The following is a 26,362-nucleotide window of genomic DNA, read 5'->3' on the forward strand; positions in this document are numbered from 1 at the left end:
AGGTCTTTTAAATACACTTTACATCTAATCGGAATGTTCAGCAACACGACTCAACTTTGATGAATGGTTTTTATAATTTATTTTATCAAAAGAAAATATTACATCTATTCACGTCAATTATCATTAATGTTTATTAATTACTGATATTGATGACGAATAAATCAATAATGGTTTAATTATAATTAAAAATGAAAGCCTACGTAATATATTTGGTTCATAGATCAATTAAATTCAATAAGAAAAGAAAGCAGTTTAGAATTTCACAAGTTATGAAAAATAAGGATGCGTAAAAAGTAATAATATAATATTTCTTACTCCAAAAAAAAAAAACTCAATCTCCTACAAGATATGTAAATTAAATATTTCATTTCCATGTAAATTAAATGTATTTATCCGCTCCAAAAGATGGATATGTACTTAAAAACCATCGTTTATTTATCTAACCAAGTCAGTTTATCAATTATAAATAGAACAGTAACTACTCTAGATCCAAGATTCTCCACAAATAACAAAATTATTTCCAACAATTAAATATGAAATTGTATATGGAATAAATGGAAATAATTTATCCTAAACTAATGAGTTTTTCAATGTAAATTAAACTCTCATTAAATAACTTTTGAATTTGGTTTATAGAGCTGATTATTCTAGTTGAAATTAGTATAGCTGAGAAACATATTTAAGCATGTGATTATGTATTTAACTCAGTGAATAGAAGCTATATACATCTGGCGGCACACAAGGTGCAGGCTGCTAATATCATATTACGATATACCAATGTTTGTGGCATTTCTATATAAGCATATGTATATGTGTATATATCAAACATTAATATAAGTTACATATATTTTACTATGCACCAAATTATTTTGATATATACATATATAAACATGTAACAGGATATACATTATTTTGCCGCATATATTAATGCAACAGCCATGCACAAGTAAAGTAGAATATCTCGTTGTATCTCGCGACATAATCGGCTGGATGTGTGTACTTGTCGAAGGATCATTTACGTCTTAAATTACTAATTTATATCCCCGTGTCATTATATTCATGCATGTGTATATTGCATATGTAGCCTAAGTTGATGTACTCAACCTGCACCTGCGGATGTGAAACTATATAAAACCCTGCTCATATTATCTTTTATCTTTTTTGCCTTTAATTTATATCTTCAATTAAACGCTGCATTGCGGCTCTAACTAACGACGATGCTTTCTGTGCACTGAAGTTTCAAAACTATTGTGGCACGAAAATCTTTCCGTGCACAGCAGTAAATTACAGATTTAACGTATAATTACCAAAGAAAAATACCATATTATTTGGACAAGCAATTTGGAAAAAACTCAACAAAAAACTTTTAAAAGAGTTTGGAATTATTTGATAGATATTATGTAGTAGTGACTGTTCAGAGAGATGGAAAATATTTTGTTAACATTTGGAGTGAGCTTTTTTTTCTGTTGGAGAGTATGATTAAATGGATGTGATGTGGATAAATATGAAAAATATATTTTATTGGATGTGGAGTGTCGGAACATCACCACATAATTCTACTTTTAGAGATTTTTCTGTAACTGAAATCAATATGATAGAATATTTTCTCCATTCATTGTTTTATTTGGAAAAATATAAAAAATGTAAAACAATTAACCAGTGTAAAAAAAAAATATAATGTAGTTATTGACTTATTTTTATCTTGAAGGTTTCCATTAGCTATAAGAATTTATAGCACGAAAAGTCTGTTGAGAATTTTGGATGACAAGCGATGATTGTATTAGAGTAGTAAAAAGCATTGGTATATTTAGTAGCAAAACGAGAGACTAACATTAGTAATGTAGTCTGTGAAGATGTAAAGGTCTAAAGGGTAGGAATATGCGTATGTAAATGACTATTCTTACATTTGAACCACGGTCGTTTATTTTAGAACTTCTCGATAGCACGTGTTTAGTTAATTTGCAGCAAATCAGCAATTGCAAATATTTCAAACCAATGATCAAAAATTGAAATATAGAAAATAGTCATGATATTCCATCAAAATATTTTGTTAAGTTTTTTAAAGAGTAATAATTTTTGGAGTGATTATTGTTCTTATATTGATACTAATTAAATATTTTTCTTCCAATTTCCTTCACAACTTTCATTAATTCAACTTTTAATTCTGGAAGCAATGCATGCCTATTCACTCCTCTTTTCAAATATTGCTACAGTTAATCTTTGGAATTCATCTTCAATTTCACATTTCTTTGACTTGCCACTATACTCATAAAGGTTTTTTACCTCTTTTGTTATTTCTTTTTTATTAATGATCTTCATTTAAACAGTAGGAATAACATAATCATGGATTTTATTGAAATTTTATTTTGTCGGTAAATTGATAGCTATATTCATGCAAATGATTTATTGAATAGAGTTACTATATATTCATATTCAGCCTAACTGTTGTTAAATTCTGATGTTAAAATGTAGCTGATAATCAAAAATATATTGTTAATTGAAAGTAGAATTTCCAATGAAATGAATGCCGTTCAAAAAAAAAGATTTTGAAGGAAAATATTCATTATTTTTAAAAAATAATAAATGAAATTTAAATAATAATAAGATTGTTTTTCATTAATAAAATTTCATCAATATAATGAAAAAAAACATATAAATTGATGATCTTAGATAAATGTAATAGTACACCAAAACTTTGAAAATATTCTACTCCAAAATTTTTTTATCATAACAATATTAATATTTGTAAATATTTTGTATGTCATTCCTACAACAAAATTTGAATTCTTTAGTATTGAATTTATGTTGCTAAAATCTAAACTATATTTTAAATTAGCTAAACCTTTCAAACAACTACTCCAAAAAAGAAAGCTTTAAGAGAAATTTACTCCAAAACAAAAATGTCAATTTACTATTAAAAAATTAGTATGAATTATTTCAAAGATTGAATGGTCAATCTTTATCATAATCAAATAATGTTATAAATTTAATGAAAAGAGGTAACCTATATAAAACACTTAATTAGCAGTTGTACCTCACGACTGACTTATCTGTGTTGAAAAATAATATAAACCGATAAATGCTTAGCGTGTAAAACTTTCATCAGTTTTAAAATAAAGATATATAGGTGTATACATCAGCAGCATTATACGGAGGATCATCGACGAGTTCGCGTAAGAAACCAAACACTCAGGTGAACATATACTGCGAGGCAAAAGGTATATAATAATGAGAGGCGAGCCGTTTTGGTGTCGCGTTTCAGCCTATTATGATTTCGAATAAATCAGGCGAAGGATAAGTAACACGAGACTTAGTCTGCTTCAGCTCTTTCTCATATAGGTATCTGGTATAGTATACATATTATATACATATACTCAGTATGTACATGGACATATAATACTCATACACCTCTTATAGGTACTACTACTATTATTGCACACGAAAGGGGTGCAGTTAAACTGCAAGAAAACGAGAAATTAAAAAAAAAATAAAACATGTATACGTTATTATTTTTTGAATGAAATTTTATGCGTATGTACTACGTTCATCACACATGATTTGTGTGGCACGCACGTTTCTCTCAAACTATATATAACTATTATATTTCACTTAACGTATCGTGTAACTCTGCAATCTAAATCTAACATAAGATTGTTATTTATGATCAATATTCACTGTTGGAATATTACAGTCACTATATATGTATTATGTGTGTATATATTATTGAATATATTTTCATGCATTCTCTTGTTAATATACGATATTTTTAAAATTCATAAAAACACGTATATTTTGAAAACAAATACCTTGATCTCATTTTACAGGGGCTTTTTCAATCATATTTATTACTGCATGCATATTAACAGACCTCGGATTCAAATGATTGATAGCTAGATTTGCTTTCACAATTTAATTACTGTTATTTAATATTGATATTTATCTTAATGGATAATAATAATTTTATCTGATATTTTACATTGTTATTTATTTTTTTTATTTTACTTTATTCATAAATAATATTTTACATGATATATTTTTATTAAATTCATAATACATTTATAAAATGTCAAAATATTAATATGTTATGTTTACCTGTTTTTATTAAATCTCGCGCGCTACATTTAAATTTAAATTCACTCTAGATACTGATGCTGCCAAAGATGTCTTTGCTGAATTAAATTTATCACCAAAGTATCAAAGTATTTCATCAAAAATATCTTTGTAAATGAGAGAGATATAGCTTAATAATACTGATAAAACAGAATACTCGCATTCGTCATCCCCGTTTCTGTCTAGCTATTTTAAGGAGAGATCATGTTCGCTTTTGGTGTATATAACAGCAAAGCTTTGTATTATATATTATGTTCTATTTTTTTTTAAATTTATTTTATACAAATCCATTCCATGTTTATTCCAAAAGAAACTTATTTGCGTTGAGATAACTATGGAATTAGTTTAATGCAATTTTTTAATGTTAGTTTTTAATATGTCTTTTTTCATGAAATACTTAAAAAACTTGTTTAAATTCACATACAAGAGCTAAACGCGTTGGCGGATCGCGACTGACTGCTTGTTGTTTGCGCGCTGCTCCAAAGTAGACGTCGGCAGTTGTACCGAAAAGTTACGATTAACTCCGAATGACCTATAACAACCATGCGCGCGATGATAAGGTTTAAATCTTGGTAATTGTCCTTTATATCCTTTTCCATGTGATGGGGTTAATATGTCTTTTGAATTACCCAAGAGTCATCACATCTATTTTTTGACGTTTTATTTATTATGCCGTGAATTTTTTTTCTATTTTATAGAAACATTGAGAGTTAAGTTGCACCTTTTACATCATGATCACATTTTAAATTTATTTTCTAAATAATACTTATTTTAAAAATGAACTAAAAAATAATTCTACTTCGTTATTTGAATTATTTTTTTAATAATTATTATTTCTATCCATTTTATTTAGATAAAACTGAATGAAAATTCTAGAGCTATTTGCAATATGTAATTAGATAATATTTCTTAATTTTCTTAATACCTACCTATTACTGCACATTTTTTTAAAAATATTTCTTGAATGTTTTTTTTGTGTTCAAGTTAAACTATTTTCATAAATAAAAATTGTCTAAATAGTTATCAAAGAAGAAACAAAAACGAATGATTTCTCTTGGTATGAAAAAAAAAAAAAATAGTTCACATTTAAATATAGACAAATTTGTAAAAAAACATAAGTACCATTGGAGGATTTATGAGCAATTTTAATATTTATGTGAAACTTATTATCAAGATTTAAATAAAATTTATTTAATTCAATATTTATTATGCAATAACAATAGTTGCGTTGGCAATGATTTATAGAAAATAATATGAAAAAATGGATTGTCGTCATAAAAGAGTTGATTGTTAATGAGCAATTAAAATTTGCTATTATTTCTTGTACTCAAACAACGGCTGTTCACTACTGAGGTAATATTTAAGTACAGCTGATGTTATTCTACGGACAGATTGATAAAATCTATGAGCTCTCTGTATCTTGAAAATGCATTTTTCCATTGTAAATATTGACTATTTGTTTTTAACTCTTCACTATTATCTTATTTAATAAACATTACTTGTGTAATTCTCAATTACATTATGATTCTATCTGTAATACGAGTAAAATAAGTATTTGTACGGTTTCGTTTTGTCTCATTTGAATTCAATTCTCGAGGTAGTTTCAAATAATTAATAAACTTACTTTCGAAACAATTATTATCATTTTCATCATTATATCTATTTTTATAATTTTGATAAAAATATTCTTTTTTTAACATTTATAAAACTTATTTTCTTTTAAGCTTTACAATAATTTTCAAAAATAGGGTTTAGGAAACTATGTGAACTGTCCAAGCTGTGGAATAATTTTTATACTGATTTCAAAATCAGATCTCAATCTACTTTCAAAAATATTTAGAATACATTTTTTTCTGCATGGTTTTTTTTGTTTTCAATATTTTAAATGTTTCTTTGAACTGACACTGTTACAATATTGTCATTAATGAGTTAGTTCTTTTGATTGATATATTTTTGATAGATTAACTGGACCATTACTTGAACACACTAGGATCTTTATATTACATTGGAAGCAATCATCTTCCAAATTTTACTAAAATTAAGTTTACAACTTTTTTATATTTTTAATAAATTAATATATTTTCTATTTTCAATAAATACTTTGTGTACTATTTCTCTTTTTTATAACGAAAATACCTTATATTTTGCAACTTAATTTAAAGAAAACATGACATTTTTACTGTTCTCAACAGCAGTTTATATATTTTAGTAAATTTGTAAATCGTTTAAGATAATAAAATTTTTATAGCTGTTCAGCAGGGTGTCTCATTCGAAAGCAACATTTTTTTTTGTTTCAGCAGAGAATCGTCTAATCAATAAATACTCAATTAACATCATGTTTTATCAATAAAATCATAAAAACTCAAAAATTTGTATTAAAGAAAAAATATTAAATATTACTTTCTTTTACAAATTTCTATGATTTTTTTTCCAATTTAATATAACTTATACATTTTTCATGTAACAATGATGACATTTCGTGCAAAATGTACTTACAATCAACGTTGAATCACCGAATAAAGTGAAATAGAAGTATTTTTGGAAGAGACATTGGTTCTGTGTTATTCGAACGAAAAATTTTTCAATCTAAGTAACGATCTGTTTGAAACTTGATATGCTTTCACCAAAATTTTTCGTATAAGCTTTAGAAAATTTTTGAACAGTTAAAATGTTGCTTTTCAACAAAACACTTCAATGTTTTAGCAATTTGATTTTGTTGACCTACTTATAATACTAAAAATTTGACCCAAGCTAAATGAATTTTTTCATTCAACCAAATTACACTTAAACATATAAGTTTTAAAAATTTCTTTTGCATTTACACCATATTTTTTTCAAAGAATGGCCCAGTTAGCCTTTCTGTACCTTGTATACTGTGTTACCAGTCTCAAAAAAATATTATTCTCTTTTTTTCAATACTATAAAATATGTTAATCATATAACTGTGAGTTTCAAGCATTGACAAAATTTATGAATAAATGCAATAGAGAGAAAAATGTTGAATACTTTAAAAGCTGAATCTCTATAAATGCATAATTAATTATTTTATATTGACATTAAGTATTATGTTTGCATAGCAGTTAATTTACTGCTACGAAGATAATGAGGCAGTTTCTTTAAATCCAGATAAAATTTCAAGCTCTTTTGATTCTGAAATAAAAACATACAGAGAAAGAATATATTAGCATTGAAATATTTATAAAAAATTTGTATTATAAAATACAAAAAATCACATAGTTCTATCGCATTTGAATAGTTTCAAATAAAAATCAATTCAAAATGCAATATATCACAATTTAGTTAATCATGTATATAAATGACTGTTTAATTTATGTTCTTTGGAAAATAAAAGTGGAACACTCTCTGATGATGTGCTACACGAATCTGCTAGTTGATACCCATAATCCTTGCGATATTTATATGGTAAATTGCAATTACTATACAAGCACTGTACATTGTTGCATATCGTAACAGCTGTAGATGAATGCGATGGAATAGCGTGACGATGGGTGCACAAATGCAATCCACAATGGCCTTCCTTTGATTGACGTCTTGATAGAGAACTTAATCCTTTTCTTGCCTTTCCTGTGAATTACATATTGAACCGCACCACCACCACCAATATCACCAAATTCATAATAGCTATGTGTATACTATTTAATACATTGACCCACGAATTAAAAAATTTAAAAAAAAATGTGACTTCAATGAATAATTGAGTTCATTGAGTTCATGAGCGAGGTCGTAAAATATTCCCTAGAAGAAGGTGATCTTTATTTATTTAGATCAAATACTGATTTAACTTACCATCATTGCAAGCATCTGAATTGATTGATCCATCATTATTCAATTTATCAGAAGCATAAAGATCTGTTGGTTTTTCTTTAACGTGACGAATTACGAACATCACTAGAGCGCCAACAATTGCAGGGATGCCAGCCAATACGAAAGCCAACGTGTAAGAACCTACATATGGAATATTGATAAATAATCATTTCATTTAAATATAACAATTTTTAAATAATATTTTGTGAAGATAAAATGTACCTGTGCGTTCGATAATAAGACCTGCAACTGGCGGTCCAATCGTCAAAGGAATAGAACAAATTCCCAAAAGAAATCCAATAGCTTGAGTAGCACCTGCTTTTCCACAAAAATCAAAAGCTATTGGACCAAGCAATGAAATGAAACAACCATCGAACAATCCAAATAAAAGTGCTATTATGATTAAGATTGCCCAGTACGGAGGTGTAAATGGTAGTACGATCATGAGTACTCCAATGCTGATAAATGATATCTGTTCAGAAGATCCAATAATAATTTTATTATCACGAATAATGGTGATTATTATTCCTATGAATCAGCTTACCTGTTGTAATAAGATTCTATTGACTTTAGGCAAATCAGCAATGTAACCAAATACTAAACGTCCGATTCCAGATGTAATACCAATACATGTTACTGGAATCCCAACATTGTAATCTTTTCCAAAGTTTTCTTTGATAAATGATCCAATATGGACATATAGTACGAAGTAACTGAAAATTATTAGATTTATTCAGCTGGTAATAATGATATAAATTTATTTTAAAAAAAGTATATGTGAGAAATCATTTATAATACAAACCCAAAAAGAGAAATAGGAATTGCACTGGCCCAAACAACATATCGCCTCTTCTTCCAAATCGATAGATTTATCAGAGCATACCACTTAACTTTTTTTACCGGTTTTTTAATAGAGTTCTGCTTATAAGATGATAATTTACTCGGTGACTTGTCACTCTCTGAAGAGAAGAAAGTTTCAATAAGATAATTAATGACTTTCTGCGCTATTAGTTAACAATTGAAACATCCAATCTATCATACACGGTAATAAATTTTGCTTACCGGTTAGAGTAGGTTTGAAGAGAAAAGCACAAAGCATGATAATTGATGTAAGTATAGCAAAACTTCTGAGAGCTCCAACCATATCAAATCGGTCAAGCAAAGCTCTTGTGACATGAGGCATTATCATTGTAAATACCGAACTTCCAGCAGCCACAATTCCATTCGCAAGTCCTAAGTGACGCTTAAAGTAATGGCCCAAAATTGCTAAACTTGGGGTGTAAGCAAGGCTTGCGCCTGCTCCATAAATAACTCCATAAGTTAGACATAAAATAATTACCTGAAATTTTCAAGTCGATTATTGATTGCTTTACTTGTTCATATTTTTAAACATGACTTCAATGAATAATATTATTTTCATATTGAACTTAATTTTTTAATTGGAATTTACTTTAAAGTCATGTCCTTGATAATACTTGAAAAATATTATTGTATATTTAAAGATAAATAAATAAGCATTTTATTGATTATTACGAATCGTTATGATTATTTTTTTTTGAGACTAATAGCTTAATTTAATTCTATTTTTTTGTTGAAAATCAGAGAATTGCTGTCAAAGTTATCAATGAACATTCTTATAATCCAGGTAATTACATTTGTACAATAAATAGACGATAAAATCATTCCTCCAGATGCCAATAAGCCACCCAAAAACGTTGTTATCTGAATCCCAATTTTATCAGTAAGTATTCCGGCAATGGGAGATAAAAGAAATGTAGTTCCGATTGTTAAAGAGCCAACAAGTGCTGAAATAAAAGAAAAACCAATCATCAAATTGATTAGAACTTGATAATCATCAGATGTCAATGTTGATCCTTAAGATTAGTTAATAAATATACACTCTAATGACTTTTCGGTCGTTCTCTTGACCTTTTGTACGTACAATTAAAAGAGTTAAAGTGCATATCTTACTTGACCTTCATTAAGATTAATAATGCTATATAATCATAATAATTAATGATTAACGATCAATTAGGACTGCGACGCATTAAATTGGTTGCGAAATTAATCTGTGCTATTTTCACTAATTACTTAACAGCTTTCTTTTCATTGAATGTCATTCAGAATATTCATATGGAATTAAGTTTTATTTATGTCATATGATATTTATTGCAATAGCGTTTGATTGTTTAATCCTTATGATGACTAGTAAAATAAGAAATTGATATACTTTCAAATAAATTTCATGAGGAATAAATAATTTAGTTCAATTATTAAGAGCGACGTACGTTTTAAAAGGAAGGCTTTAAATTGGAACTTTAAAAAAATTTTTTTACAGATATCCTTATCAAATATTGATGGTTACATATAAAAATAACAATTAAACTTATGTCTTATTATAAATGTAGTTTTTTCCGCTCTTTCATCTTCTGCGTAGTTTATTACATTATTGTTCTTTTGGTGATAGCGACAACAATGCCTTCAAAAGGTCAAACACTTTGATACAATGTACTTTTATCATGCATGGTATAATGAAAAATTTTTGAAAAAATGCCACTGATATCTGTACGGTTCAGTGACCAATTTACACGTTTCTAAGAACAACAGCCGAAAAAAATATGATAAATGCGGCAATATTCTCAATCGAAATAAATTATAACATATCTTGGAAATGATTTAATTGTTATATTAATATTTTTCGAACTGAATGAAGATAATAAAGAAAAAATAAAGAAAATAATTAGACTTTAAATACAACAGTTGATATTGAAACGATAAAATGAAATATTTTTGGCTCACCGGCTTTCGTTTCAGGATTAGATTCTCCAGCAAGAGACAATCTCTCTTTAAGTTGAAGTTGTATAACAGAATATGAATTAATGATACTGAAGAGAACACCGTTGATTATAAAACTTCCAAGTAATATCATCCATGCTCTAAATCCACCGTCTGGTGGGCTATAATTAACGGTGATCGATTTTGGGTCTTCGACATCTTTGGTTTGTTTTGTAGACATGTTAATATCGTCTATTAAATTATTAGATTTGAACCTGGTTGGAATATTAACTTGCTGTTTATCAAGAAGAAACTGATCCTCAATTTGTCGATGACCACCGTGATTCTTCGTGGTAGAAACTGAAGACTCTTTAAGGTGGTCAGCTGGAGTACATTTCAAGTCTAATGTAATTTTTTCGTCACTTACATCACCTTTGTATGTGTCAGCATTCTCTATTACTACCATACCCTGAAATGGGAATTTTTAAAATTGTAGAACAGAATTCACCATCATTATTGTTCTTTATAAATGTTTTCGATAATTTCTCTTAAAAAATTTCAGGTTATAGTTTATTAAATTTGACTCTGTTTATAGCTCGTTTTAATCATATTTAATCTACATATCTAAACATTTTTAATATAAATATATTTAATTGATATCATGTAAAAAATATAATGGCATTAAAATGGTAAACTCATCATAAAAATGTTATTGAAATTTTTCAAAACAATGCTTTTATCAAATTTTCACAGCATATTTTGTAATTGATATCTTTAGTATAATAATCTTTAGTATAAATAATAGCACAAGTAATGGTAAAAAAAAGTAATAAAATAAACTTCTCTAAATTTTGACATAATGACTAAATTGACTTCATTTTCAATAATTAAATTACTTATTTCAATTATTCTATTAATTATTTGACAGTTATCTAGCTTTCAACACAAGATTCACTTTGATAATATTGACATTTTTCATAAATAGAAAATAGTTTCTATGTAATAGTTAATGATACAATTATTGATAATCTAATGTGTAGTATTAGTGTAAATGCACGTGGCAGTTACTACGATTCTATTCAACATTTTCAGTAAATTATTAAAAGATGCCGCCGTTAAACGCTACACAGATCCACGTGGAATGTGTAACATCAACTAATCACAACATTGTACTAAAGTGATACGAGGTCAAAGTTCAAATAAATTATTTTAAATAGCTTCAATTTGGAACCTACACTATGAGATTTCTTATTTATTAATATTAGTCTTAAAATACTTCACACATGAGTCAAAAATAAATAAACATAAATGAAACTCCACACATTCTATCTCATTATGATTGATTCGAAATTTTTAACAAAATAATAAAATTATGAACAATGAATGATTTAACAAGTTTTCAAGCATCTTTATGATGATTATTAATCCATGAAAATAAAAAAAAAACAACGATCTATAACCGAAAAAGTAAATAAGTTTGTTAGTAATATTGATAAATAATGAAGCAGTGATAAATGAAACAAAATCAATGTCAAGAATAATTGTTAATAAAAACATTAAAAGCACTTACGCGAACACGAGTACCCGACTGTTAAAAGATTTCAGACCCACTGTGACTTGCGACGATGAGAGATGCCAGTGAACGAACTAACATGCGTCGCAGTTAGAAAACTAATATACTGAACCGTATATATTATATTATATTGGAGAGTCTGAACTACCATCACTCATAGCGTCTTTGATAACACCCCAGGGACTTAATGTGTGTTGACCATTATATTCCTATTAAATATCTTCTGCTTACCAATGTATAGCTTCTGTGAAGATGTTTACAAATTAATTAGTCTTAATTTTCTTATTAATTTTCCTCAAATTAATTCTTTCAAGTATCTTGAATTCTGTTACTTGTCTCATTATTTATTACATTGAGAAATTTCAATCATTCACTACTTGATACTTTTGAAGTTTCATTCATTAACATTATATATTAATTAAGTTTAATAATAATATTGCTACCAAGTTTATTTATAAATATTATCTATTTTAATTTCTGCCTCAGGACCAATAAATCATTTTTGTGATAAGCATGTAAATGTACACACATATGGAATCATTTTACTATAAGTTTATTATTATTATTTTTGCCACGTACAACAATCAAATATAATACAGGAAAAAAATTATATAAATAGTTTCCTTTATTCTTTAATCCATGATCGTAATCAATAAAAATTATAAATATTAATTACAAATGATTGTACAAATGATTGGAAAAGTTCTTTCAAATTTATTGAAAAATACAACGCAGTTTAATTTCAAAGAATTTCGTTGTAACACGTGTGTAAACTCTATCATTTCCTACTAGTAGGTTGATTTATAATAGGGTCAATAATTCTTGACAGTATTATTCAGAAAACTTGACCTTGAAACTTAACTAAGTTTAATATTTTTACAGTGTAGTAGTAGATATCACGTAATAATTGAATGCTTTATACATATATAATTTATATATACATTACCAAAATGAATAAAACTAGTTGATATTCAATAATAATTGTCTATCAATCATTAGTTTGCAATGTAATACCTAAATCATTGCTATAATCAATTAAAAATTGAAGACGTTAAGAGCATAATACTAAATATATTGCAAATATATGTTACAGTAATACAGCTTATTTATTCAGCCCATATTACTGTTCCAATAATACAGATCATATTAGCAAGGTCATACCTACAATTTTTTACATGATAACTGACCCCATGATGTAACAAGATAAAAGTTTGCTGAGATAAATAAATATGACATATATATTTATATTTTATATTTATCCTCTCAACACATGATCTGCAGTATGCACAGACATGAATTCATGCTTGTGAGTCTTTAATCTTTATAAAAATAGTTCCGCATTAATCACAATATTCATACTATCGTTGGAGATCATCATAGAGTTGATACAGTTTTGTGCTCATTATTCAACTGAACATTAGTTCTTGATAGGCAAATTTATTTTCATGTGCAAAATCTATGAAATATGGCAACTAAAAAATTAATCAACTCTGTAAACAATACAGTTCATGAAGCCTTAACAGGTCTTTGTTTCACTTATCCGCAATTGGAGTACAATTCATCTAAAAGAGTAGTTTTGATACCAAACGTAAGATTGAAGTTACTCTTTTGTTATAGCATGATAATTTTTAGTGATTCACGGGTTATTTTTATTGGGTATGTATTATATAATGATCATATTATTTTTTAGTGTAATGACCGTGATGACAAAGTATCCATAATATGTGGTGGAGGAAGTGGACACGAGCCTTTTGCTGCTGGTTTTGTGGGTAGAGGAATGTTGACAGCTTCAATAGCAGGTTCTGTTTTTGCTGCGCCACCAGCTAACCACATATACTATGCTCTAGAACGTGTTTCCAACAAAGGTATTTTCTTATTATAATTTAAATAAAATATTTATTAATTATATTTTGTTAATAGTCATTATATGCTTCAATTAAAAATAAATATATAATTATTTGAACTACACTGATAAAATAAGTATAATGAATTCATTAATTTTAATGATAGCGGGTACCTTGGTCATCATTCCCAATTATACTGGAGACTGTTTGAATTTTGGTATTGCTATTGAAAAAGCTCGTCAACAAGGGCATAAGGTATTTTTTTTTTACAATTAGTAGATTTATTCTAGATCCTAATAAAAACTTTTTCTTTAAAAAAATATTGAATAATAAATAACAATAATATTGAATCAAACTTGAATTAAATAATTTTCATTGTAAGTAATTAGCAATATTTGAAAATTTGTTCAAAGAAAAAGTACAAAAAATTATATTTGATCAGATCAAAGTCAACTTAAAAATTTGCATACTAAGTATCAATAAGAATGATTCAACATTATTTTTTATACTCTGAAAAAGATGACAGAAATAATCGTTGGAGATGACTGCAGCATTGTAACTGATGAACAAAGTCGAGTAGGAAAACGAGGTCTCGTTGGGATGTTATTTGTAATGAAAATAGCAGGAACAATTGCTGAACGTGGGAAAGCTCTCGATGAAGTGGCCTATCATGCTCGAATGGTGACTGATAACCTAGCTACTTACGGAGTTGGTCTAACACCATGTTCCTTACCTGGTTTGTTTACAATCATATTCAAGTCACTGGTATCGACATTCATCTTTTTTATTGTTAAAATTCAAAGTTTAATATTTCAATTAAAGGTCAAGGTCTAATGTTTCAATTACCTGAAGATGAGGTTGAAATTGGACTTGGAGTTCATGGAGAAGCAGGATATAGTAGAATAAAAACGCGAAGTGCTTCGGAAATAGTTTCTATTATGTTAGACAGTATAACGAGATCGTTGTTACTAACCAGTGGTAATTTTGTGGCAGTATTGATCAATAATTTTGGTGCTACCAGTCAACTGGAGCAAGGAATTGTCATTTATGAAGTTGTAACACAACTCAGTAAGTATTTGATAAACTAAATAAAAATATTCCACGGAAATGAAATAAAATAAACTGGATTTACACTTATAGTTTTATAACAAATTAAATTCATAATCGTACTAAACGTAGGGAAAAGAGGTATAGAGCCACTTAGAGTCTATTCTGGCGCACTGATGACATCATTGGATAGCGCAGGAGTTCATATATCTGTTCTTAAATTACCAGAAGAGCACAAAAATCATTATATTGATTGTCTAGACGAGAAAACTGATGCACCTTGTTGGCCAGGGTGTGCGTATAGTATTCCACTATCAACAAAACTTCAACACACTACTAATGAGCAACAAACAAGTCAAGTAAAATTATTGTCTTCTGCTAAAATAACTCCTCGAGGTCCAAAACTCAACGAAAAACAAACAGAAATTTTAAAAGAATGTATAAAAAATGCATGTAGAGCAATTATTAAAAATGAAAAAATATTAAATAACCTGGATCGTGGTTGTGGTGATGGAGACTGTGGTTCAACCCATAAAACTCTAGCAAACGGTAAAAACCAATTTTTATTTTCAGTTGATAGCTAAATTCAAAAAGTTGCGTCAGTTAATTAAGATTTTAACATAAATATAGAAATACTTTTGACTTTGGAAAGGCTAAGTTTTTCTTATCCTGGAAGTTTACTTGGTGAACTATCAGAAATTGCTGAAGAATGCATGGGTGGCACTTCAGGAGCAATATATAGTCTTTTGTTTACAAGTGCTTCATCAGTATTTGCAGCAGAAGACGTGAATCAAAAGAAAGACGAAAATTGGGCACAATTGTGGTTACAAGCATGGTCTTCTGGATTGGAAAATGTTATAAAATACAGTAAAACACAACCTGGAGATAGAACAATGGTTATTATAGAAGAAAAAAAATCAATGATTATAAAAAAGGAATAACTGGAAACTTGATTTATAGATTGATGCTCTGGAGCCAGCTTGTTTAGCATTTAAAAATAATCTGAAGAATGGTAAGTTTGATAATCTAGCAGTAAAAAAAGCTGCAGAAGCAGCTCAAAAAGGGTGTAATATGACGAAAACAATGATGCCACGGTAAGTAAAATTTTTAATACTAACACGAAATAAAATAGATTAATAATTATTACTTTATTCATTTATGTGAAAAATCATTTTATATAGAGCCGGCAGGGCTGCATATGTTAAACAATTACAATTCTTTAAAGATGTTGATGCAGGTGCATTTGGCGTAGTTATTTGGATTAACGCTATTACTGAAACTCTATTAAGAGTTTAATATTTTGAAGAATTATCAAACAATATATATACAAAATAGCAGTGAAAAGTATTTTATTGACACTTATTTTAGGAATGGAATTGTATAATTGTTGACAAATTTTTAATTAATAAAGCAAAGCCGAAATAGGTTAATCAAATTCAAACAAAAAATTACATGTAAAACTTTCTTTGGCTTTTTGTTGGTAAAATTATGATATTGAAAGTTTTATGTCAGTCAAATGTAACAATAATTGACAAAATCATACATTGTATATTATAATAAAAGTTGTCGACAGAAAACCATTAACACTATAATCAAACGTGAATAATAAGCCATGTTAAGAAATTATTAAATCAGCTAAAGATTTATGAAAAAAATCATGATATTAATGAAAATGATCATGAAAAAGATAATGAGTAATTGAAAAAATGGCTGATTTAAGTTATGTCACACAAACGAAAAATATCTTACCCTTATGGAAGAGTATTAACTCACTTATTATGTTTTTAATCAACTTTATCTAACGCTTCAAGACGTTCTAATAATGGTGGGTGACTGTGATGCCAGCCTGAATAGAGCTTGTCATACAAAGGATAAGATAAATTATCCTTGTGTAGCTTAATTAACGCTCGCTTCAAAGCTGGACCATGGCCAAGTTTCTTCCCGAATGCATCAGCTTGAAACTCGAATCGACGTGAATTCACAGTCATGAAGAAACCGAATAGCTGAAAAAGGAACACAGAATAATGATCAGTATTAATTCTAGATTAATTAACTATAGTAAAAAATTTAATTCAAATTTAATTTCCAAGTTGAATGAAGCGAAAAGTATTGACATTTTATCATTAAATCATGAAATTTAATATTTAAACTATTAAAATTTTAATTAGATTACGTAAAAAAATTATTGTAATTTTTTTCTTTTTTTGTAATGAAACTCAAGTTTCATATATTCAAAGCTCGCTTCATACACTCTGGTAAATAAATTAATAAAACAAGTAAATGAGATTTCCATACCGTATTAAGAGGAGTTAAAATGTACATTATTACGATAATCAACCCAATAAAAATTGGCTGATTGTCTGCACTAAAGCCGAACGCTTCATATATTGGTCCATAATTTAATAACTTGGCAAATGGAATAAAGTTCATCACAAAATTAATCTGAAACATTACATTTCACATTTATATATAAATACTGATCGAGACAACTGATATATTAATACTTTTAAAAAACAAATATTAGTGAATTTACCTGTGCTAATGCTAATCCTTTCAAAGTATGGCTGTACTGCCAGTGGCCTAGTTCATGAACTAATATTGCAAGAACTTCATCCATGTCACAACCATACTCTTCATTATTTTCATTATTTTTATTAGGATAATATTCTTTAACTAAAGTATCAAAAAGAACAATCCTTTTGTGCTTATAAAACCCGTACATGTAGGCATTACTGTGAGATGATCTCTTAGAGCCTTCAACTATATATAATTTATATAGAGGGAAATTTAACGACGATGCCAATGCTTCAATTTTTTGTTTTAATTCTCCTTCAGGCAACGGAGAATATTTATCAAAAAGTGGAGCAATTACTTCGGGATAAATAATTGACATGAATAATGTTACTACGACAGTAAATAACCAAACATATAGAAAGAAGTAGTCTCCTCCATTTTTCACAATCCAAATTAAACCACAAAGCAATGGTGGCCCAATAAGTTGTGAGATCAAATACTTTAAGAGTTGATCTCTAATAAAGAAACGAACAGTCTGGAAATATAAATAATATATTAATCTTTTTAATTGAAAATAAAAATAAATTGAATATAGATTATAGATATCTAAAAAAAATTAATTTCTTTTAAATTAGTAAATAAAATCATCGGAGATAAATTTTATCGTTCATCCATTTCCATCTTGATAACAAGTGATAACAGACGATAAAAAAAATGTTCACAATTCTGATGTAATACATTATGAATAAATTACAATTATACTAGCAAATGTAATAAGACATTTTTCGATTTGTCAGAAAAATTAACTATTATAAGTACTAATTGAAAATGATTCAATATAATAATTAATTTATGAAAGAAATAAAATTAGTTATAAGTATTTGTATAAAAATGAGTCGGTAATGACTCAGCTTAAATCAATATTTCTCACCTGTTTGTTAAATCCATGTTTTTCCTCGAGAATAAAAATATTATAAATTTTGAATGGAAAATCAATAACCGTAAGAACTGTGTTCATAATGATTAAACACACTCCACTAGCTACAATGTCGTTAGATTTATCAATCCCAAATTTTTCCATTAGCATGATGCTCCATTGCCAGTAATAATAAAATACAAAACTAAGTACTAGAATCTGTAAGATTCATTTAAAAAAAAAGTAGGATTTATTTTATTTTTAAAAGAAAAATTTACGATAAAAATTTTTACCGTATTTATTACTGTTGAGTAAAAATCATGAAGGTTTCCGAAACCATTTTTATCCAAAGCATACAGTCTAGCTTTCTGGTATAACTCTTCAGACATTAAACCTTCCAAAGATTTAGGCAAAGATGATAAATTTTGCATTAATTGTCTCTGTAAAACAATTAATTATTTTCATGTACATTTTAAACATGTGCCTATGGATTGTTTTGTATCAATGATGCTACTTACTTGTCTTATACTTAAATAAAGTTCCCATAAATATAATATCCAAATCACAGTTAATAATTCATAACGTATATAAGTAGGATCGGCAATAAGATCATGAACTTTTAATTTTTCCATTTTTCATAAAAATCTACTCGTTACACTGATTTTATTTAACAAGACAACAATTTTGTTTAAGGCTAAAAGTGTACGGTAAAAATAAATTGATTTACAAGCGTAAAATTGGTATGCAATGACCTCTGTAAATCGCGTTTCCAACTAAAAATTTGATATAGTCGAACTGAGAAAAGAGTTCCTCAGTTGCTTCAATGCTTTCGGGTTCCCCACCACTGATTTTCTACCCCTTCTACCATGTTTTTTACTACTGCGCAAGCGTACAAGAACACATGAAGAGCTTCTGAGGAACTCTCTTCTCAGTCCGACTATATTATTATTATTATATTCAGCTAGGGTTTCACGATACAGTATCGATACTAGATTAAATCGATACTTATCAAGCCATCGATATATTTGTACAGATATCGATACTCTTGAAATTTTGAAATTGCCACTTTTGTAAGAACAAATCAAAAAATTAGAAAATTTTAACTTCAAATTAGACGTTAGATTGTGATTATAATTAGATTGTGAAAGTAACGGAATGGAAAAATACCATAATTTTTTATTAAATCGAAATCAATTTTATTATTCAGCGGAAACTAATGGAGTTCACATTGACTTGAAGCAATATACGCTTATACGTTCTTCAAGAAGTTTGAACTTGAAAACTATTATTTTACGTAAACGTACTATCGTAAGTTTATTATATAGATATGTTCTTTTTTTTTTAAAAAAAAAAAGTCAACAAAATATTTCTAAGAAACAGTATTTGTGATGATGAAAACAATAGTATTTTATATTTTATAAAAAAGTCATGATTACTGTAATATTACTTATTAATGAGATTATTATAAGTCAAGTTCTTGTACAAAACAATCAGTATTGTTGATCAGTATTATAATTTAAATAAGGATTAATACTTATAATAATGATAATACTAATAATACTTAATGCGTTCAACTTGTTACACAATTTGTGTCAAATACAAATTCTATATTATATATATATATATATATATATATTTATATAATACTGTGTTTTGTATGTTAAATTTATCAATAAAAATAATTATTTTTTTATTCGAAAAAACGCGCACTTTCTCTCTATCGATTTTCGGAGTATCGATATTTCCGTTTTCGATACATGTTGAGATCGATACATCTTTAATTGATTCGATCTGATACAGTGTATCGATACTTTCGACTGTATCGTCAAATCCTAGTTAGAGTGGCCTGGGGTGATCCCTAAACAGAACACAGCATTGAACTTCTATGCAGGTCTATTTTCTCTGGTCCTATTTACAACCCATTTTTAAACGGAAGTTTGCCAACTTATGGTTTTTTTTTAATTCAATAGTGCATAACTTCAGTTCACTTCTGTTTCTACTGTGTTGGCGTGGTTAGTGTTGTTTGAGGTTAATTTAAGTCGACTTTCAAATTATTTTTTAATGAAAATGGAAGAGGAATATAGCGATCAGGTATGAATATAAATTAATAAATTACTTTTATATTTTAAAATTAATTATTAAGATAATATTTTTGTTCTTTTAGTATGATACATACGATGAATATGAGCCCGATGAGGTGCATGCGGATTCGTACAATGACAGGCATCGGCTTGTGCCAGAAGGAGTCAGGAAATTCTTAACTTATTTTCGCAATTGTATCAATGAAGGAATGATTTTTGAGATTCAGAATCTTTATGAAAATACTTTTCCCAAAATTTCGGAGCAATTTTTCGATAAAACTTCCTGGCCTAATGAACAAGAAATTGCTCATATTGTAGAAAATGATACAGTCTTCCTGATTTTGTATAAGGAACTTTACTATCGACATATTTACGCTCGGATGCAAGGTCCAACACTAGAACAGAGATTTGAATCATTCTTTAATTATTGTGATTTGTTCAATCATATCTTAAACCCAGATGAACCGGTACAATTGGAGCTTCCGGACCAATGGCTTTGGGAATTGATTGATGAATTTGTTTATCAATTTCAGTCATTTTCGCATTACCGAGCAAATTTAGCCAACAAAACACCTGATGAATTGGAGAATTTAAGCGCTCATAATAAAATATGGGATGTTTTATGTGTTTTGAATGTTCTGCATTATTTAGTTGATAAGTCTAAAATCAAGAGTCAATTAGAAGTATATGCAAGTGGTGGAGATCCAGATTCTGTGGCTGGACCATTTGGAAAGCATTCTTTATATAAAATGCTTGGCTACTTTGCTCTCATTGGACTTCTAAGACTCCACTCTTTGCTTGGAGATTATTACCAAGCTATTAAAGTTTTAGAGAATGTTGAAATTTACAAAAAAAGTGCTTACTCTCATGTCCCAGGTTGCCAAATCTCCACTGCTTACTACGTTGGATTTGCTTACATGATGATGAGAAGATATGCAGATGCCATCAGGACCTTTTCTGGTATTTTACTGTACATTCAACGTACTAAACAGCTTTTTACGGCTAGAAGCTATCAGAATGATCAAATTAATAAGCAAACAGAACAAATGTATCATCTTTTAGCTATTTGTCTTGTTCTTCATCCTCAATGCATTGATGAAGGTCTTCAACAAGCTCTTCGAGAAAGAAATTATCATGAAAAAATGTATAAAATGCAATATGGAGACTTGGCTGAGTTTGAAGCGTGCTTTGTGTTCGCTTGTCCTAAGTTTCTTAATCTAACACCTCCACCTCCTGACAGCAAGAGAGAAGATTATACTAAAGATGCTATTAAACATCAAACTCAAGTTTTCATGGATGAAGTTATCCAGCAAAAAATGTTGCCCACTATCCGTTCTTATTTAAAGCTCTATACAACTTTGCCTTTGAGTAAATTAGCAACGTTCATGTGCAGTAACTCAAGACCCGATGAAAACTGGGATCTTGAAAAAGAAGTTGCATCACTGAACATTCATCTATTATGCTTCAAACATAAAATGAAAAATATTGTTTGGACAAAAGGAGCTTCTGGATTAGAAGGAAAATTCCAATCTGGTTCTGAGGTAAGATAAATAAAAGTTGATTATTTTTTAAATAGCTTTTATTTATGTATTTTTTATCTTTTATTTATTTATAAATTTCCAGTTGGATTTTTATATTGATCATGACATGATCCACATCGCAGACACCAAGGTGGCTCATCGCTACGGAGACTTTTTCATTCGAAAAATATTAAAGTTTGAGGAATTAAATAGAAAATTGCATCACATAAAAATATAATTTTTTCATTATTGTAATATGTGTCTTTTACATTCAATCTATAAAATACAGAACTTAAAAAATATGTTATTTCTTTTTTCATGATTAACAATTACATCCATCATTAAAACTATTTCTAATTTTATAAATAGCAATAATAATAATAATAATATACAATAAATTTTATCAAACAAAATATAATTATTCAAAGTTTTTCTTGCATTACTTTACATGCAGCTGCTAAAATAGTTGGTTTCAAAGAGCCAGAAGGTAGTCTAAAATTATGTAAATAATGGAAAAATCTATTGCCTCGTTTAGTATTATTTGTTGACTTTAATTCTTCTGCTCTACATATCGTACGAGTAGCTGGCAAATAATCAACTGCCATTATTCTAGAATCTAATGTGTGCATTGAAATTTGCGATAAAGCTGTATCTACTCCAATATTTAATTCTTTCTTCAACAATAATTGTTTCACGACTTTGGAATGATCAACATCATCAACATCTGAAGCATATTTTGACATCGTTTGATGTCTTAGCCATTCACCAATTTCTATACTTCGTACATGATTGATTGAATAATAAGACATATTTTCTTCTAAAGATAAACTTGGCTCAAATTTTAATTGAGATACATTTAAAATACTATCATTAACATCGACTAATGATGAAATGATTGATATTGTATCCAAGTCATTGGCTAAATCATGAATTATATTCTTATTATTTGAATCTTGACTGCTAATTTCACTTTCTTTTAATGCTGCTTTACTTTTTTTCTTAATTCGTTTTTTATGTAATTTAACTGTTGGTTTGTATAAATAATTTCTCATGTCTTGCCATAGGGTTTCACGGAAATCATTCGATGGCAGAAATGTTGATGGTGTTTCTGATGCTAATAAATATTGAAGTTGAAGTAAAGCTTTTCTCAAATCTCCATTAATTAAAAATTTCTGAAAAAAGAATTTGTATTTAGGAATTGTATTTAAATGTGTGATATAATTATTATAAAGTAACAAAAAAACATATAAATTCTTACATCTAAGCACGATCGTGGTAAACGAGTTCCAGCCTCAGCTAAACTAATCAAATCCAAAAATGCCAGCGCTCTTGATCCTTGAGTAGCTTGAAAATAAATCTTTAGTTGTTGCGGTGCCATTCTACTTAAATGTGTACATGAATCTCTACAAGTCATTACTATCGGTCGTTTAGTATTTGATGCTAACTGATAAGCAGCTGATATGAATCCTTCATCTTCATCAAAGATAATATCCACGTCCTCAAACAATATTAAAGAGTTTTTTTGAACTTTTTTCTCATTCAAATCTGTTTGTTGGAATATTGATTTCAAATCAGAATTTTTAACTCGATGTGATTTTGTAGCTTCATCAAGATCTTTTAGAATTTTTCGACCAGGTCGTTTACTTGATGCATTAACCTCTAAGACATTATAACCTAATTCTTCGGCAATTGCATAAACACTAATAGTTTTACCACTGCCATGAGGTCCTAGAAGAACAGCAACTTGTTGACTACTTTGAGCATTACAAGATCGACTATTATCGGAGTTATAAAATTCTTCACTGCTACTGTAGTCATCATTATTCGCTGAAAGAGACCAAGAATTAAGCCAATTTTTCAATTTCATAACAGCTTCTTCATTTCCAATAATTTCTTTGGTGTTCAAAGGCTTGTATTTTTGGGTCCAAACGTCATTCTCATTATTATTCGTTTCAGCAACTACATTAACTCCACCATCGACAGACTTTTTCTTTCTTCCTCGCCTTTTTGGAGATACAATATTATTTTGCTTATTTGTCATTGCACATATCTTGGTCCACATTTCTCTAACATCTGTACATTGTTCTTCGATTTCTTTTAATACTTCTTCAAGATCACAATCTTGTTTTATTAACTTATTTGATTGACTACTTTTTATTAGAGCAGAATTATTTAAGTTAATAACAGATTTAAAGTCTGTAATATTAAACGTTGGATTGTAAGTAGATGTTAATTCTTTGAAACAATATTTCAAGTCTGCTAATGAACTACTTCCAGTTTTTTCAATTTGAGTGACATGAGAAATAGTTGGAAACGATAATGTTAATGTTTTGGGATTCATATTTATTTTTTCAAGTTTTTTTCTCTCTTTCTCGGGAGATTGTGAATGCAAAAATAATTGTCGAGCTGCTATCACATTAGGATCAGGTTTTGGCTTTTTCACAAATAAAGGTGCCAGCTTTTCATTTGGTGGCCTTTTTGATATTTTTGATTCAATTATTTCGATATCTGTATTATTTTTCACGTCATCAGATTCTGAAGATGTATTTCTTGTAAAGACTTTAGATTTTTTGTTAACTTTCCTTTTTTTCTCTTTTTCTGGATTTTGCTTTTTCAATTTTTCTTTAGATTTTATTTTTTTACCAAACAATAGATCATTACTATCATCATCACCATTTATCGATGATTTTTTGGTTTCACTGTCACTGTCGTCATCTAAAACAATAAAAATACGAATATTAATTGCCTATCAAATACTATATAATTAAATATTTTCAGAGATATAAAATCAGAGATCAAAGTGTTTAATGAATCATTGCCATCAACTAGACATTTCAAAAGTTAAAAAACCTTCAAAGTCGTAGGAGACTTTCGCTGTTAGTTATCATCATTATTAATGAAATTATAATCGATTAATAATTAATTAGTATATTTTTAAAAAATTATATATTTACCTGATAACGGTAAATTTATTCTTAAAGACCATCGCTGTTTTCTAAGTCGATTTTGAATTGGATCATTACTTTCTTGCTCATTCACAATTATTGGTGAGTTTGAATTGGATTGTGAATTTTTAATTTTCTTTTCATGTTTGTTATGTTTTAATTTATTAAAATTTTCTGTCGACTTATGCCCATTAATTTTATTATTCATAGAATCAACTAGAGTTAATTGGCTTTTATCTTGCGGATTTTCTTTTTCTTCGGATACAATTTTAGTAAAATAACTATGGAATCCTTGTGGAGTTGATATCCTTTGATTTAGAGATGTAGAATTATTTTGAACATTATCATTACTGTTTCGTTTGAATATTTTTGTTCGATTGTTCAGCTCTTCTTCTATTTTAATTTCTTCTTCTTCATCATTTAATTTTCTTTTAGAGTATAGTCGGTTATCTGCAGGAGCTAATTTTTCTTTAGTTTTTTCAAATTTACTCATGATATCATTATTATCTTTTATTTCGTTTATAGACTTATCAGAAGTTGAATGATTAGTAAACATATTTTTATTTGGCTTATCACGAGTCATTAAAATTTGAAAAGCATTTGATTCTTCTTTCATCATAACCATTTGATTATTAGATCTCTTTATCGGAGATATTGAAGAATTTGTTCTTTTCGGAGGACTATAAATACTTTCATCTGATAAATCTAAATTCATCATTTGAATTTCTTCATTGTATTTTATTTTATTTTTTGAATTAGAATTAGTTGGAGTTTCATTCAATGCACTCTTCAATGAACCTCTAGTTTTTCTCGATGAAGCCGGCGATGGACTAGGTGTTTTATCAATTAAATCATCTTTACTTTTAACTATTTCACATATTTTACCGTGGGAATTTGATTTAGTTATTTTTATTTTAACTCTACTTCGTTTTTCAATTCTTTGATTAGTATTTCCATTCACATTTGTTTGTAACTCTTCTATAACCTCACTAGCTGTTTCAACAGAATTTTCACTACATTTAACAGCATCCACTAAATAATGAGTTAAGTCCTTCATTTTCGTTCAATTATCAATAAAAATGTATAAGTAATTTTAAAAATATATGTCTAAATGACCAATAAATATTATAAAAACATCTCGAATGTTCACAAGACACTTTGCTCACCGTTTTGGCGCGAAGGCGTCGGCTTTCTGTCCACATCAGCTGTTCA

At 28.1% G+C, this 26,362-nt stretch overlaps 5 protein-coding genes across 6 annotated transcripts; 2 read left to right on the plus strand and 3 right to left on the minus strand.

Moving 5' to 3' along the window:
- Positions 1 to 5,819: 5,819 nt before the first annotated feature.
- On the minus strand, positions 5,820 to 12,467 carry kar (monocarboxylate transporter 10-like protein kar). 2 transcript variants are annotated; one of them, XM_035083650.1, is made up of 9 exons: positions 12,281 to 12,464; positions 10,735 to 11,179; positions 9,589 to 9,740; positions 8,998 to 9,274; positions 8,738 to 8,894; positions 8,480 to 8,648; positions 8,158 to 8,407; positions 7,918 to 8,076; positions 5,820 to 7,260 (listed from the first exon to the last, which is right to left on the minus strand). In XM_035083650.1, exons 2-9 carry the CDS (start codon positions 11,174 to 11,176, stop codon positions 7,202 to 7,204), a joined length of 1,665 nt encoding a protein of 554 aa, XP_034939541.1. In that variant the 5' UTR covers positions 11,177 to 11,179; positions 12,281 to 12,464; the 3' UTR covers positions 5,820 to 7,201. The 2 variants fall into 2 exon arrangements, with proteins under 2 accessions (XP_034939541.1, XP_034939540.1); XM_035083649.1 differs by lacking the exon at positions 5,820 to 7,260 and adding an exon at positions 7,364 to 7,695 and having other exon boundaries at positions 12,281 to 12,467.
- A 1,246-nt stretch (positions 12,468 to 13,713) lies between these two features.
- Positions 13,714 to 16,501, plus strand: LOC118067095 (PTS-dependent dihydroxyacetone kinase 1, dihydroxyacetone-binding subunit DhaK-like). The gene is made up of 9 exons (XM_035083651.1): positions 13,714 to 13,871; positions 13,974 to 14,148; positions 14,294 to 14,382; positions 14,647 to 14,863; positions 14,950 to 15,195; positions 15,307 to 15,723; positions 15,805 to 16,070; positions 16,135 to 16,268; positions 16,356 to 16,501. The coding sequence occupies exons 1-9, from the start codon at positions 13,749 to 13,751 to the stop codon at positions 16,468 to 16,470; spliced, it is 1,782 nt and encodes a 593-aa protein (XP_034939542.1). The 5' UTR covers positions 13,714 to 13,748; the 3' UTR covers positions 16,471 to 16,501.
- On the minus strand, positions 16,303 to 19,360 carry LOC118067097 (CAAX prenyl protease 1 homolog). Its single transcript, XM_035083653.1, has 6 exons — positions 19,123 to 19,360; positions 18,898 to 19,044; positions 18,620 to 18,823; positions 17,708 to 18,223; positions 17,470 to 17,616; positions 16,303 to 17,177 (listed from the first exon to the last, which is right to left on the minus strand). The coding sequence occupies exons 1-6, from the start codon at positions 19,234 to 19,236 to the stop codon at positions 16,959 to 16,961; spliced, it is 1,347 nt and encodes a 448-aa protein (XP_034939544.1). The 5' UTR covers positions 19,237 to 19,360; the 3' UTR covers positions 16,303 to 16,958.
- Positions 19,361 to 20,444: 1,084 nt separating this feature from the next.
- Positions 20,445 to 22,507, plus strand: eIF3l (eukaryotic translation initiation factor 3 subunit l). The gene is made up of 3 exons (XM_035083652.1): positions 20,445 to 20,695; positions 20,769 to 22,226; positions 22,309 to 22,507. The coding sequence occupies exons 1-3, from the start codon at positions 20,666 to 20,668 to the stop codon at positions 22,441 to 22,443; spliced, it is 1,623 nt and encodes a 540-aa protein (XP_034939543.1). The 5' UTR covers positions 20,445 to 20,665; the 3' UTR covers positions 22,444 to 22,507.
- A 1-nt stretch (position 22,508) lies between these two features.
- On the minus strand, positions 22,509 to 26,345 carry elg1 (enhanced level of genomic instability 1). Its single transcript, XM_035083648.1, has 3 exons — positions 25,160 to 26,345; positions 23,464 to 24,920; positions 22,509 to 23,377 (listed from the first exon to the last, which is right to left on the minus strand). The coding sequence occupies exons 1-3, from the start codon at positions 26,205 to 26,207 to the stop codon at positions 22,628 to 22,630; spliced, it is 3,255 nt and encodes a 1,084-aa protein (XP_034939539.1). The 5' UTR covers positions 26,208 to 26,345; the 3' UTR covers positions 22,509 to 22,627.
- Positions 26,346 to 26,362: the final 17 nt, after the last annotated feature.

The sequence above is a fragment of the Chelonus insularis genome, unplaced genomic scaffold, assembly GCF_013357705.1.
Source record: "Chelonus insularis isolate UGA/USDA-ARS -01 unplaced genomic scaffold, ASM1335770v1 contig_35_pilon, whole genome shotgun sequence".
Taxonomy (NCBI): domain Eukaryota; kingdom Metazoa; phylum Arthropoda; class Insecta; order Hymenoptera; family Braconidae; genus Chelonus; species Chelonus insularis.